Source organism: Cherax quadricarinatus, chromosome 95 (genome assembly GCF_038502225.1).
Source record: "Cherax quadricarinatus isolate ZL_2023a chromosome 95, ASM3850222v1, whole genome shotgun sequence".
In the NCBI taxonomy this organism is placed as follows: Eukaryota; Metazoa; Arthropoda; class Malacostraca; order Decapoda; family Parastacidae; genus Cherax; species Cherax quadricarinatus.
In genome coordinates this window covers 12,172,362-12,187,030 of record NC_091386.1, presented here as the reverse complement: position 1 = coordinate 12,187,030, position 14,669 = coordinate 12,172,362, and the positions used below count along the sequence as shown (strand labels likewise).

Below are 14,669 nucleotides of genomic sequence, written 5' to 3'. Positions count from 1 at the left end.
GTCTTTGGCCACCTAGCCTATACTCTGTCTGTGGTCTTCTGTGCCCTTCCCCTATCTTCATGACTTTGCATTTGGCAGGATTAAATTCTAGAAGCCATTTGCTGGACCAGGTGTCCAGTCTGTCCAGGTCTCTTTGAAGTCCTGCCTGGTCTTCATCAGATTTAATTCTCCTCATTAACTTCACATCATCTGCAAACAGGGACACTTCTGAGTCTAACCCTTCCGTCATGTCGTTCACATATACCAAATATAGCACTGGTCCTAGGACCGACCCCTGTGGGACCCCGCTCGTCACAGGTGCCCACTGTGATACATTATTACGTACCATGACTCGTTGTTGCCTCCCTGTCAGGTATTCTCTGATCCATTGCAGTGCCCTTCCTGTTGTGTGTGTGTGTGTGTGTGTGTGTGTGTGTGTGTGTGTGTGTGTGAGTGAGTGAGTGTGTGTGTGTGTGTGTATGTGAGTGAGTGTGTGTGTGTGTGTGTGTGTGTGTGTGTGAGTGTGTGTACTCACCTAGTTGTACTCACCTAGTTGAGGTGTGTGTGTGAGTGTGTGTGTGTGTGTGTTAAGTTCTTCACTAGCAGACGCCGTCTGGCTTGCTCAAGAAGCTTTATCAAATCCTATGGACAACACTGTGAAAGACGAGAAATATATTGACCAAGAACTGAGGAAAACTGAGTGGGAAAAATGATCTTTAAGTCAGTTAACAAATGAGACTGAACAGCAGGTAGATTCAGTGAATAAAGTTACTCTATTGTGTGTTTATGTTAGTAACGTTATTACCATGTTACTGAAATGGGGGGGGGGGACTGACGGTGGGAACTTTTGGGGTTGAAGCCCCCCAGACTTTATTATTTTGACTAGTCACCACGAAAGCAACATAGGTTGACATATTTCACATTAAGTTACAAACATGCTTTTATAATTCCATTGATTTTTTCAGCATCTTATGATTCTTAAGCCCAATATCTTATTTAAATTCTTGCTTAAACAGCCCTCCACCCCCAAAAAAAAAGAAAGTCTAGCGGCGTTACTGGCCAATTATGACTGATTCTTAGCACAGACGTTAGTCTCTATTTTCTAATGCAACGTCTAGTATGGTCCCTGACCAAACTAGCAGTTTTATGTAGATGTTGGGGCTGGAAGGGTGTAAAACATCGGTCCTGTCAGGTGTCTCCTGGATAAACCTCGGAAACTGGTACCGACAACCGGTCTAGGAAGACAGGTAAGCAGACACTAGGTCAAAATTATTAGAAAAAATATTGGTTCTGGGACCTTCGTTCTTTTCAAGATTGATGGACTAATTATAAAGATTCCAGGCTGAGGGACTAGTTACCTCAAACTCCTTCTGATCTTCAACCTTCTTCTCTGTATTGTACTGAGGAAGCCAGAGTGTGGAGCAAAACGTTTCAGTAATTAAGATACCCAAGTGTTGCACATGTGTCTAATTTATCAACTTCTTGGTTCACTGAACCATTTATCTGCACCTCCACGAGAAGTTATCAAGGTTCGAGAACCAAAACGTTTTCTTTTTAAACCTCCTGGATGAGGCTTCTGGATGACATGTTCATCATTGCCCCGAAGATTTTATTCACTTAACATTAACATTATTCATTTCCACATAAAAGTTTAGAATTGAACGTAATTAAGATAATCACATACGTTCAGAATTAAACGTTTCCAGGTTTTCTTCGGCCATCTTGTTGCCAGACATAACAAGACCAGTATTTTGTAGTTTGGTGTTTTTTAATTGGTTAATATAACGTGACTTAGCTTTGGAAAATATGTAACAAGAGCCTAGAGATATTTGTATGACAGTGTAGAGGCTGAGGATATACGCTATTCTGGATTGGTACCAAGAGGCTTTAAAGCCACTTATCCAACCAGCCAACATAAACCCATCAACACGACTTACCTCATCCATTTCTGGTCCTACCATAACACGAGGACTTTTTCTCAAAGTTCTCAGAAAATACTGCCATGATTTATTGCAAGACAAATCATAACATTACGCAAATATTCAAAAAAAAAAATCCTTTACAACGTTTTGCAAGATTTCAGAAGTGCCATTAAGATACTAAGTACTGCCAGGGACCAGACTAACAATGAGATCAACACCTTTCACGTCTTCACTATTTCTGGAAATCACAGCTAAGTTTCTCCACTAGAACAGCCTCATTATCGACACCATCACATCTATCATATCCCGAGTACCGTCATAGACACTAAGACGTTGTGTAGTTTTAAAAATAGGTTGGATTAATACATGAGTGGGTGTGGGTGGGTGTGAGATGGACCTGACTAGTTTGTGCTACTGGGTAAGAAGCCGTGCTCTTTCCTTAAGTGGAGGTGACCTGACTAGCTACTAGGTCGAATGCATTGCTCGTCCCTTAAGTGACGTGTCTGACCTCACTAGGTCAAGGCTTTAGCCGGTGGGAGAATTGGGCCTGCCTCGCATAGGCCAGTAGGCCTGTTGCAGTGTTGAGATATATTTTGTCTGAGGCAACCAGTAACGTAGACAAATTTACGGTATAAGAAAGATTACGTATGTATTAAATAAAGACACATTTGTGTCGAAGTTCTCTTTGTTACATACAGTCAGTATACATATTTTGTTGGAAGTATACATAGGCTTATCACAGCATCAATGGCAGACAATACCTACAAGTTGATACATTATACACACGCAACACCTGGGTATCTTCTGTCCCTCTTTTGGTGGTAAATGAGACACTTGTGCAAGATTTGATTATGACTCACGAAATCATAGTGTCGCAATTGCAAACAATTCCACGGGTGGGGCTTGAACCCGCGATCAGAGAGTCATACAACTCCAGACCGACGCGTTAACCACTGGACCAGCTACAATAAGATTCATCCAACTAGGTATATTTCTACACCATAGGAAGGTTAGCATAGACCACCACTGTGACCACAAGTTGTTACAGAGTGGTTCAAGCAGAGTAAGAAACCCATTCAAAAGACTGACAGCTGACAGCCGTCTTACGATACAGTAGAATGAAAGGTCACTTGGCTTTTCGTCAAACTTCACCTCCTCAGTAAAATTTCTAAATTCACGATGTGTTTTTGTTCTTGTCAGAATAAAATTTACAATTTCTGAAGCGCAATTTATGCCATTAACTTGAAGTTAATCAATGGCATAAATGGCTCAAGGAGGATGATACGATAAAGAAACATTTAGGAAGGTTGAGATCCTGTGTCAATTACCCAACTGAGTCAGTATTTTAACCTACCATAACTGCTGCTCCGTCTGTTGCAATGTTGACAAGCTTATGCAATTGTGGTCAAGCATTTAATAAAGCTTTAAGTGCATTTTTATGCACTTGTACATCTCTAAATTCATCCACTGCTGAGCTGAAAGTGACGCAGTTTTTCAGATCACTCTGCAGTGAACACACGGTCCTTACAACTAATTTCAGAGATGTGTCTCTCAGGAGTGCGACGGGAGAGTGGAATTTCTGCTATTGATTAAGTTTTGAGTTCTATGGAGCGAAAATTGGTATCATTTCACAATTGTTTTTTGCAAAGATTCCATGACTGTATGGAGTTAAAGCTATATATATATATATATATATATATATATATATATATATATATATATATATATATATATATATATATATATATAAGAGAGAGAGAGAGAGAGAGAGAGAGAGAGAGAGAAGAGAGAGAGAGAATATCAAAACATTGGATTAATATGTCATGATACACTACAACCTTGTTAGTACCAGGATAGGCCTATATATTTCTGTCTCAGTCATTGCCCAGCTTCAGAAAACTGCTGAAGGTGGATCTTTTTACCTGTGATTCAATTTTCTACCCAAGTGGAACTATTAGGGCAGTATTTACCTGAACAAGAAAAAATTATGAGAAAAAATGCATTTAGCTTTGGTGTTTGGTGCCGGAAGTGTTCACAGGAGACATCAAAGTCTCCAACATTATGACTCTTCTAAAAAGTTTTTAATGGCCTCTTTCATGTCTGGTAATTCGAAATGAGACATGTGTCTAACACCAAGTTAACATGTTTATTATGATGATGGTAAATATTACTGTGTTAACTTTGTTAAACTACGTCACTACTAGTCACTGACAGTCACTGTCTAGTAACTGTCTAGTCACTGAGAGTTACTGTCTAGTAATTGTCTAGTCACTGACAGTCACTGTCTAGTAACTGTCTAGTCACTGAGAGTTACTGTCTAGTAATTGTCTAGTCACTGACAGTCACTGTCTAGTAACTGTCTAGTCACTGAGAGTCACTGTCTAATAACTGTCTAGTCACTGACAGTCACTGACAGTCATATATCACGGACAGGTGTAAAATATTTGTACGTATATGTAATGAAGACGTACGTGCTAATTACATTTTCTAGTAATTCTAATTAAACGTATAGATCAAAAAGTGTTATAATGGCCGATTACTTTATAATTTGTAAAGCAATAAACAAATTACTTTATATTTTGCTCATTACTTTATAATTTGTTCATGACTGTAACTTTGTATCAACGTAAGTAAGTAAATTTTCTTACATGATTCATTACCTTTGTAACTTGTGAGTTCATTACCTTTGTACCTTGTTCAGCGATCAAAACTTTGGAGCCCAGTTCCTGGACCCATTAAGTACCTTCGTAATCTGTAAATACCTTTGTAACTTGTTCAGCGATCAAAACTTTGGAGCCCAGTTCCTGGACCCATTAAGTACCTTCGTAATCTGTAAATACCTTTGTAACTTGTTCAGCGATCAAAACTTTGGAGCCCAGTTCCTGGACCCATTAAGTACCTTCGTAATCTGTAAATACCTTTGTAACTTGTTCAGCGATCAAAACTTTGGAGCCCAGTTCCTGGACCCATTATGTACCTCTGTAATCTTTTGACTACCGTCCAGAGGATGGGTCTGGGCTGCCTGAATTATTATTATTATTGTCAAGGGGGAGAACTAAACCCGTAGGATTATGTAGCGCCTGTGGGGGGGGATGTGGAAGGTATTCAGGCTTAATTCAGGGAACTGGAGCACAGATCTAATTCCCTAGATCAAGAGCCCCTCACCAGCATCAAGGAACCTTCTTTGAGGGGGAGGTGCGTGAAGATATTAAACTATGTTCCTCCTGGAACATGTTATCTGGCCTGTGGTTAACCACGGTCTTCTCAGGCAACTGGATACGCACTAAAGTATCGCAACATCTAAAATAGTTGTTATCGAAGCAACAGCTACGCTGGAACCTCCCAGTTGATCCCCAAGCAGCCAGTCCTCTCTTTGCTGGGAAACTCAAGGACCTCTTGAAGGATGTCAGTGTAGGAGTCTCGTAGCTTGGTTGGTAGAGCATTTAGCTCACACACTGAGGTCCGTAGTTCGGTCCCTGTTACGGGTGGAAACATTTGAGCCTGCTTCTTTAAGACACCAGTCTCTGTTCACCTAGCAGCAAGTAGGTATCTGGGTGTTAACCGACTTGTGTGAGTCGCATCCTGGAGACAAAATCAACATTAGTTGCCCGAAATGCTCTGTATAACCAGTAGCTTCCTATATAATGTCATCCATGTCAGCTAAGTTTGTATACATTGAATACAATTTAACAACTTTTATTAGTCGTACCGTCCAGAGGCAACAAGTGGCTAGTCTAGTCTGTCATCAGATCATTAAGAGATTTCCCTCCGAGCTGACAGTGTCAGCAGCTTTTCCCATCAATACCAAAGGGAAAAAAGCTGACTCGACAATAGCTCCACTGAGAGTGAGAAAATCAAAGTCCAGATACGCAGGAAAAAAATGAAGGCAATACAACGTGGGATGCTGACACTGCTCAAACACTGTGGAAAAAATCTCCCTGCCAATATTCCACTGCAGAATCATTGTTTACATACAAATCCAACGTATACAAAGGACTTATTTTCTATCGTTCCCGTCAGGTTCTGCTGGAAAAAGACCCCAGAAGAGATGATTAATCCAGTTCTCAGGGAGACTGTAGAGATCCACCAGTCAGGGATCACCAACAGTTCCCTGGCTGGTTGATCCTGGATAAAATTAAACTATTCTTCGGTACATACCTCTGGAGGAATTAAACCCATTTACTTTGGTAACACTCTTCGCCGTCTTGTTGCTGAGGCCGCTGCAAGAAGAACTCGCAAGAGGCGGCCATACCCCTTCAACCTTAAGAAAAAAGTTGTATTAATAATAGGCATCAAGAATGCACTTAATCTATTGAAAAAGAAACGTTCGAACACATTTCACTATACTATGGTGCCTCGGGATACGAGCTTAATTAGATCCAGAGGCTGCTCGAGTGCCCATACTGAACGAATTTGTTCCCATAAAGAATAATGTAAATTAGATTAATCTATTTCAGACCCCCAAAAATACACTTACAAAAGCATTTACCTAAGTACACTTATATAATTGAGAGTTTTGTGCTGCTCGTATCCCGAGGTATCACTGTGCTCTTGTTTCAGTTGAATATGACTCACGAAATCGTAATGACACGATTGCAAACAAACCATACCACGGGCGGGGATAGAACTCTCTGATCGAGGGTTCTATCCCCGTCTGTGGTATGGTTTGTTTGGAAGGAATACAATCACTACATCAGAGAGTGTTTAGCAGGGGTTCCTGAATACAACCTGGAAATGCCATCATCCAGGACCTCTGGGTCCTGGATGATGGCACACTGACAAGCACCAAGGTGTCCCTCCGACTAGATTTTTAATCAGTGTTACACAGAGACCAGCGATGGGACACATCCTTAACCAATACAAGTGTGATGTAATCTAAACCAAACAACAAGCAAGTAATGCTTTAACTTTGTAGTTTTAACAACTATGTTATCCTGGGCTGGATCAAGCACTTTGTGTGAGAATGTAAAAGACGTATTGGGCATCAAGATGGCTTATTCTTGTTCTATCGTCTTCAAATCATCCCGTTTGTCCTCGAGAATTACGAAAGCAACATTAGTTCCATGAGGGGCTCCAAGCAGAATGATATCAGTGGAACCAATGATTGTATCACTTAAGATGTGAGTCTTCACATGACTACACAAAACTAAAGGAATGTGACAGTCTCCTAAGGTAGATATTAAATAAAGTGACCGATTTTACTCTTACAAGATGAGCAGTGGCATCAAGACACTACCAGTCGGACTAGGAAGTATCGACGTCCATAAAACATCCCGAATTACTGTGTGTCGTCCAGCAAACTTGTAGCAGCGATGTTATGGAAATACCTCATGATGTTCATGACGCAGTGCTCGTTAATGTAGCCATTAACGAGCCGCAATGGGATAGCTCACTAGTGAAGAATACGGCCTCAAGAGAGCTTGAGTGTGTCAGGGCAGGACAGAGTTCGTCTGCTGGCAGTGAGAGCACATCATTTTGTGGATTTTCAGCTGACATTTCCGAGTTCCTCGTTAGGCATGAGCCTCGACCAACAGATCGATCGCATTGATATTACACTTTACCCTGCTGGCCCTGCTGGCCCTGCTGGCCCTGCTGGCCCTGCTGGCCCTGCTGGCCCTGCTGGCCCTGCTGGCCCTGCTGGCCCTGCTGGCCCTGCTGGCCCTACTGGCCCTGCTGGCTCTGTACTCGCAGAATATACACGTCAGTGGCAGAGCATCGGCAGTCTGATTACGGTACCTTGATCAAATTTCATGCATATTACTGACGAAAATGTAATGATGAGATGGTAGGTTACTCAGAGTAGAAAAGTACTTTCTTGTAACTCATGAAATAGTAATAACACTGTGTTGTGACCCTCCGATCGCGGGTTCAAGCCCCACCTGTGGTGTGGTTCTCCATTATGTAGATACCGACGCAAGAATTAGGGTATTTAGGGAAGAGAAAGATTGTTTTCAAGCTAAAAGGATATATAAAGTCGCCATAGTTATTTTTCATACTTACAGATGAAAGTATTAATGAAATAAATAACAGGGTATTAAGTACGGGTAAGGGAGTAAAAGACAGTAACTCTGGTATGGAGTTGTCACATTCGCTTTTTGCAGATGACACAGTTCTTTTGAGGAGAAATTTCATAGGTTGGTGGGCGAATTTGGGAGGGCATATAAAAGAAGGAAACTGAAAATGAATACAGGGAAGAGGAAGGTAGTGAGAGAATCATAAAACATAGACTGGATAACAGACTGGAGGGAAGGAGATTAAGACACATACCATTCGTACACAGACTGGAGGGAAGGAGAGTGGAGGAGGTAAATGTATTCAGATATTGTGGAGTGGACTTGTCGGCAGATGGTTCTGTGAGAGATGATGGGAACCATAGAACCGATGATGAAGAAGGTGGCTGGTTCACTGAGACAAACATACCATACCATGGGTGAGGTTAGAACCCGCGATCAGAGAGTCTCAAAACTCCAGACCGACGCGTTAACCACGTGACCAGCTACAACAAGATTCATCCAACTAGGTATATTTTTACACCATAGGAAGGTTAGCATAGGCCACCACTGTGACCACAAATGTATCTGAGGCATCTCTGGAGGCAAAGACCTTTATCCATAACGGCAAAAACCACACCTTACAACCACACCTTACAACCACATCTTACAACCACACCTTACAACCACACCTTACAACCACACCTTACAACCATACCATACAACTACACCATATAACTTACCTTACAACCACACCATTCAACCACACCATACAACCACACCACACATCCACAGCATAACGACACCATACAATCACTCAATACAACCACATACTACACCCACACTATACCACCACAACATACCACCACACCATTCAACCACACCATTACAACCACACCATAAAGCCACACCACATGACACCATGCAACCATACCATGTAACCGCACACCTACCACCCACTGATACAACCACACTACACAACCACATTTCTACCACCCTCTGGTACAACCATCACCAGTGCAACCACACCACGCAACCACATATTAAACCAGACACTGGTACAACCATCACCAGTACAACCACACACCAACCCCACACTGGTACAACCATCACTAGTACAACCACACCACACACCCACACACCAACCCCACACTGGTACAACCATCACCAGTACAACCACACCACACAACCACACACCAACAACACACTGGTACAACCATCACCAGTACAACCACACCACACAACCACACACCAACAACACACTGGTACAACCATCACCAGAACAACCACAAACCAGCCACATGCTGGTACAACCATCACTAGTACAACCACACCACACACCCACACACCAACCCCACACTGGTACAACCATCACCAGTACAACCACACCACACAACCACACACCAACAACACACTGGTACAACCATCACCAGTACAACCACACCACACAACCACACACCAACAACACACTGGTACAACCATCACCAGAACAACCACAAACCAGCCACATGCTGGTACAACCATCACTAGTACAACCTCACCACACAACCACACACCAACCCCACACTGGTACAACCATCACCAGTACAACCACACCACACAACCACACACCAACCACACACTGGTACAACCATCACCAGTACAACCACACACCAGCCACATACTGGTACAACCATCACCAGCACAACCACACCACACAACCACACACCAACCACACACTGGTACAACCATCACCGGTACAACCACACCACACAACCACACACCAACAACACACTGGTACAACCGTCACCAGAACAACCACACCACACAACCACACACCAACAACACACTGGTACAACCATCACCAGTACAACCACACCACACAACCACACACCAACAACACACTGGTACAACCATCACCAGTACAACCACACCACACAACCACACACCAACAACACACTGGTACAACCATCACCAGAACAACCACAAACCAGCCACATGCTGGCACAACCATCACCAGTACAACCACACACCAACCCCACACTGGTACAACCATCACTAGTACAACCACACCACACAACCACACACCAACAACACACTGGTACAACCATCACCAGTACAACCACACCACACAACCACACACCAACAACACACTGGTACAACCATCACCAGAACAACCACAAACCAGCCACATGCTGGCACAACCATCACCAGTACAACCACACACCAACCCCACACTGGTACAACCATCACCAGTACAACCACACCACACAACCACACACCAACCACACACTGGTACAACCATCACCAGTACAACCACACACCAGCCACATACTGGTACAACCATCACCAGCACAACCACACCACACAACCACACACCAACCACACACTGGTACAACCATCACCGGTACAACCACGCACCAACCATACACTGGTACAACCATCACCGGTACAACCACACCACACAACCACACACCAACCACACACTGGTACAACCATCACCAATACAACCACACCACACAACCACACACCAACCACACATTGGTACAACTATCACCAGTACAACTGCACTACACAACCACACACCAACCACACACTGGTACAGCTATCACCAGTACAACCATACCACACAACCACACACGGGTACAACCATCACCAGTACAACCACACCACACAACCACACACTGGCACAACCATCACCAGTACAACCACACCACACAACCACACACCAACCACACACTGGTACAACCATCACCAGTACAACCACACCACACAACCACACACCAACCACACACTGGAACAACCATCACCAGTACAACCACACCACACAACCACACACCAACCACACACTGGACAACCATCACAAGTACAACCACACCACACAACTACACACTGGCCCAACCATCACCAGAACAACCTCACCACACAACCACCCACCAACCACACACTGGCGCAATCATCACCAGTACCAGTACAACCTCACCACACAACCACACACCAACCACACACTGGTACAGTCATCACCAGTACAACCTCACCACACAAGCACACACCAACCACACACTGGTACAGTCATCACCAGTACAACCTCACCACACAACCACACACCAACCACACACTGGCGCAATCATCACCAGTACCAGTACAACCTCACCACACAACCACACACCAACCACACACTGGTACAGTCATCACCAGTACAACCTCACCACACAAGCACACACCAACCACACACTGGCGCAATCATCACCAGTACCAGTACAACCTCACCACACAACCACCCACCAACCACACACTGGCACAACCATCACCAGTACAACCACACCACACAACCACACACTGGTACAGTCATCACCAGTACAACCTCACCACACAACCACACACTGGACAACCATCACCAGTACAACCTCACCACACAACCACATACCAACCACACACTGGTACAACCATCACCAATACAACCACACCACACAACCACACACTGGACAACCATCACCAGTACAACCTCACCACACAACCACACACCAACCACACACTGGACAACCATTACTAGTTCCTCACCACATTATCCCCACCTTCATCCAGTGGCTCACCAGTACACCTCACCTCTCACAGAGTACTGGGAAGATCACTTCCAGTGCAGGTACCCAGGCAGTCCACGCACCCCGTACAACAGAGACTACGACAAGCTGTGTACTGGCCAGGAGAAACTCACCACTACGAACACCCAGTTCGAAGCCCAGCTTCAGTTCGTATCTGATGCTGTTATGGCCTTCGGGTACGCCTTCAGGTGGGTCCTTGTGTGTGTGTGTGTGTGTGTGTGTGTGTGTGTGTGAGTGTACTCACCTAGTTGTACTCACCTAGTTGAGGTTGCGGGGGTCGAGTCCGAGCTCCTGGCCCCGCCTCTTCACTGATCGCTACTAGGTCACTCTCCCTGAGCCGTGAGCTTTATCATACCTCTGCTTAAAGCTATGTATGGATCCTGCCTCCACTACATCGCTTCCCAAACTATTCCACTTACTGACTACTCTGTGGCTGAAGAAATACTTCCTAACATCCCTGTGATTCATCTGTGTCTTCAGCTTCCAACTGTGTCCCCTTGTTACTGTGTCCAATCTCTGGAACATCCTGTCTTTGTCCACCTTGTCAATTCCTCTCAGTATTTTGTATGTCGTTATCATGTCCCCCCTATCTCTCCTGTCCTCCAGTGTCGTCAGGTTGATTTCCCTTAACCTCTCCTCGTAGGACATACCTCTTAGCTCTGGGACTAGTCTTGTTGCAAACCTTTGCACTTTCTCTAGTTTCTTTACGTGCTTGGCTAGGTGTGGGTTCCAAACTGGTGCCGCATACTCCAATATGGGCCTAACGTATACGGTGTACAGGGTCCTGAACGATTCCTTATTAAGATGTCGGAATGCTGTTCTGAGGTTTGCTAGGCGCCCATATGCTGCAGCAGTTATTTGGTTGATGTGCGCTTCAGGAGATGTGCCTGGTGTTATACTCACCCCAAGATCTTTTTCCTTGAGTGAGGTTTGTAGTCTCTGACCCCCTAGACTGTACTCCGTCTGCGGCCTTCTTTGCCCTTCCCCAATCTTCGTGACTTTGCACTTGGTGGGATTGAACTCCAGGAGCCAATTGCTGGACCAGGTCTGCAGCCTGTCCAGATCCCTTTGTAGTTCTGCCTGGTCTTCGATCGAGTGTATTCTTCTCATCAACTTCACGTCATCTGCAAACAGGGACACCTCAGAGTCTATTCCTTCCGTCATGTCGTTCACAAATACCAGAAACAGCACTGGTCCTAGGACTGACCCCTGCGGGACCCCGCTGGTCACAGGTGCCCACTCTGACACCTCGCCACGTACCATGACTCGCTGCTGTCTTCCTGACAAGTATTCCCTGATCCATTGTAGTGCCTTCCCTGTTATCCCTGCTTGGTCCTCCAGTTTTTGCACCAATCTCTTGTGTGGAACTGTGTCAAACGCCTTCTCGTGTGTGTGTGTGTGTGTGTGTGTGTGTGTGTGTGTGTGTGTGTGTGTGTGTGTGTGTGTGTGGTGTGTGTGTGTGTGTGTGTGTGTTTTATTCACAACTGATAGCTAATGATCGTCTTCCTCGGGTCCTCGACTAATTACTGTAAATTTTTCGAGTATCTTTTACCTCACAATCATATCTCCTCTGATCTCTCCTCTTATAACATCAGCTATGTTTGATAGTCTAGATCAATGCATTAACTTGCAGAATCGATGTAGTTTATCAGAAGTGGGCTCCAAGCTGGTGCTGCATACTCAGAGTCACTTGACATGTCACATAGAGAATCCTAAAACCCTGACAAAGTTCCGGTTAAACCTTCTCTAACCTCCTTTATGGTACAAAAGTTAGCTATTCAAATGATTTAGACATCTAGTAATAAGCTAATTATTTTGATTATCTGAGAGTGAGGTTCGCAACCTCTCTCACTCGAATTTAAATGCAATTTACCATCTACTTTCCTTTCTACAGGTTTCCTAACCTTGTATTTACTGGGAATGAAGTCCAGGAGCTGCTGTACAACTCCGTCCATCAGTTTGTACACTTCATGATGTAGCTTAGCACAATTACAAACCTGGACACATCTATCCCATTCCATATATCTCTAACATATTCCATATCCGCGTCAGATACGCTTCAGGTGAAGACCAGGTGTAGTCTTGCTGGTTTGCTCCGTCTCCTGTAGCTTGTGCCAGACTGGCAGATAAAGGATAATTGTGTACTAGGATCTCCCTACAGGACTCAGGTGTCCTCCTCCCTGTACAGAGACATGCACCAGGAGCTGTGTGGTGGACGTCGCGGCCTCTGTCCTCTGATGGAGCCCATTAACGGTGAACAACTGCTCTTCTACCTCAGAAAAGTCGCCTTTATAGGTGAGTACCCGGAGTTGTTCATGGTGTTGGTCCATGGTGTTGGTCCATAGTGTTGGTCCATGATGATGGTGCATAGTGCTGGTCCATGATGCTGGTTTATGGTGCTGGTCAATGGTGCTGGTCCATGATGTTGATCCATGGTGCTGGTCCATGTTGCTGGTCCATGATGCTGGTGCATAGTGCTGGTCCATGATGCTGGTTTATGGTGCTGGTCCATGGTGCTGGTCCATGGCGCTGGTCCATGATGCTGGTTTATGGTGCTGGTCCATGATGCTGGTCCATGGTGCTGGTTCATGGTGCAGGTCCATGGTGCTGGTCCATGGCGCTGGTCCATGATGCTGGTTTATGGTGCTGGTCCATGATGCTGGTCCATGGTGCTGGTTCATGGTGCAGGTCCATGGTGCTGTTCCATGATGCTGGTCCATGATGCTGGTCCATGATGCTGGTCCATGATGCTGATCCATGATGCTGGTTAGTGGTGTTACTCCTTTCTCTACCACTGGTGAATGATCACATTAGTTATTACTACCAGTGGTAGTAACAACCAGTGGTGTTGTCACTAGTGGCTCCCATCCACCACTGACAACACTTTGCTGCATCTCACCTGAGATCACCGTATAAGCTTCCACGTTCCTGCCAGAGCTCCAGATACAACAACAGTACGGTGCTCAGTACCTGTTCTCACACTAATTACCTCCTGAGCTCTAGATACAACAACATTACGGTGCTCAGTACCTGCTCTCACACTAATTACCTCCTGAGCTCTAGATACAACAACAGTACGGTGCTCAGTACCTGTTCTCACACTAATTACCTCCTGAGCTCTAGATACAACAACATTACGGTGCTCAGTACCTGCTCTCACACTAATTACCTCCTGAGCTCCAGATATAACAACAGTA

At 44.7% G+C, this 14,669-nt stretch overlaps 1 protein-coding gene across 1 annotated transcript in view; it reads left to right on the top strand.

The window, feature by feature from the left end:
* Positions 1 to 13,817, top strand: part of LOC138855466 (metabotropic glutamate receptor 4-like) — a 22,418-nt gene extending 8,601 nt beyond the window's left edge. Inside the window, exons 3-4 of the mRNA XM_070104943.1 lie at positions 11,486 to 11,660; positions 13,661 to 13,817. Of these exons, the coding sequence (XP_069961044.1) occupies positions 11,486 to 11,660; positions 13,661 to 13,817 (332 nt within the window). The remainder of the gene's footprint in view (positions 1 to 11,485; positions 11,661 to 13,660) is intronic.
* The last annotated feature ends 852 nt before the right edge of the window (positions 13,818 to 14,669 follow it).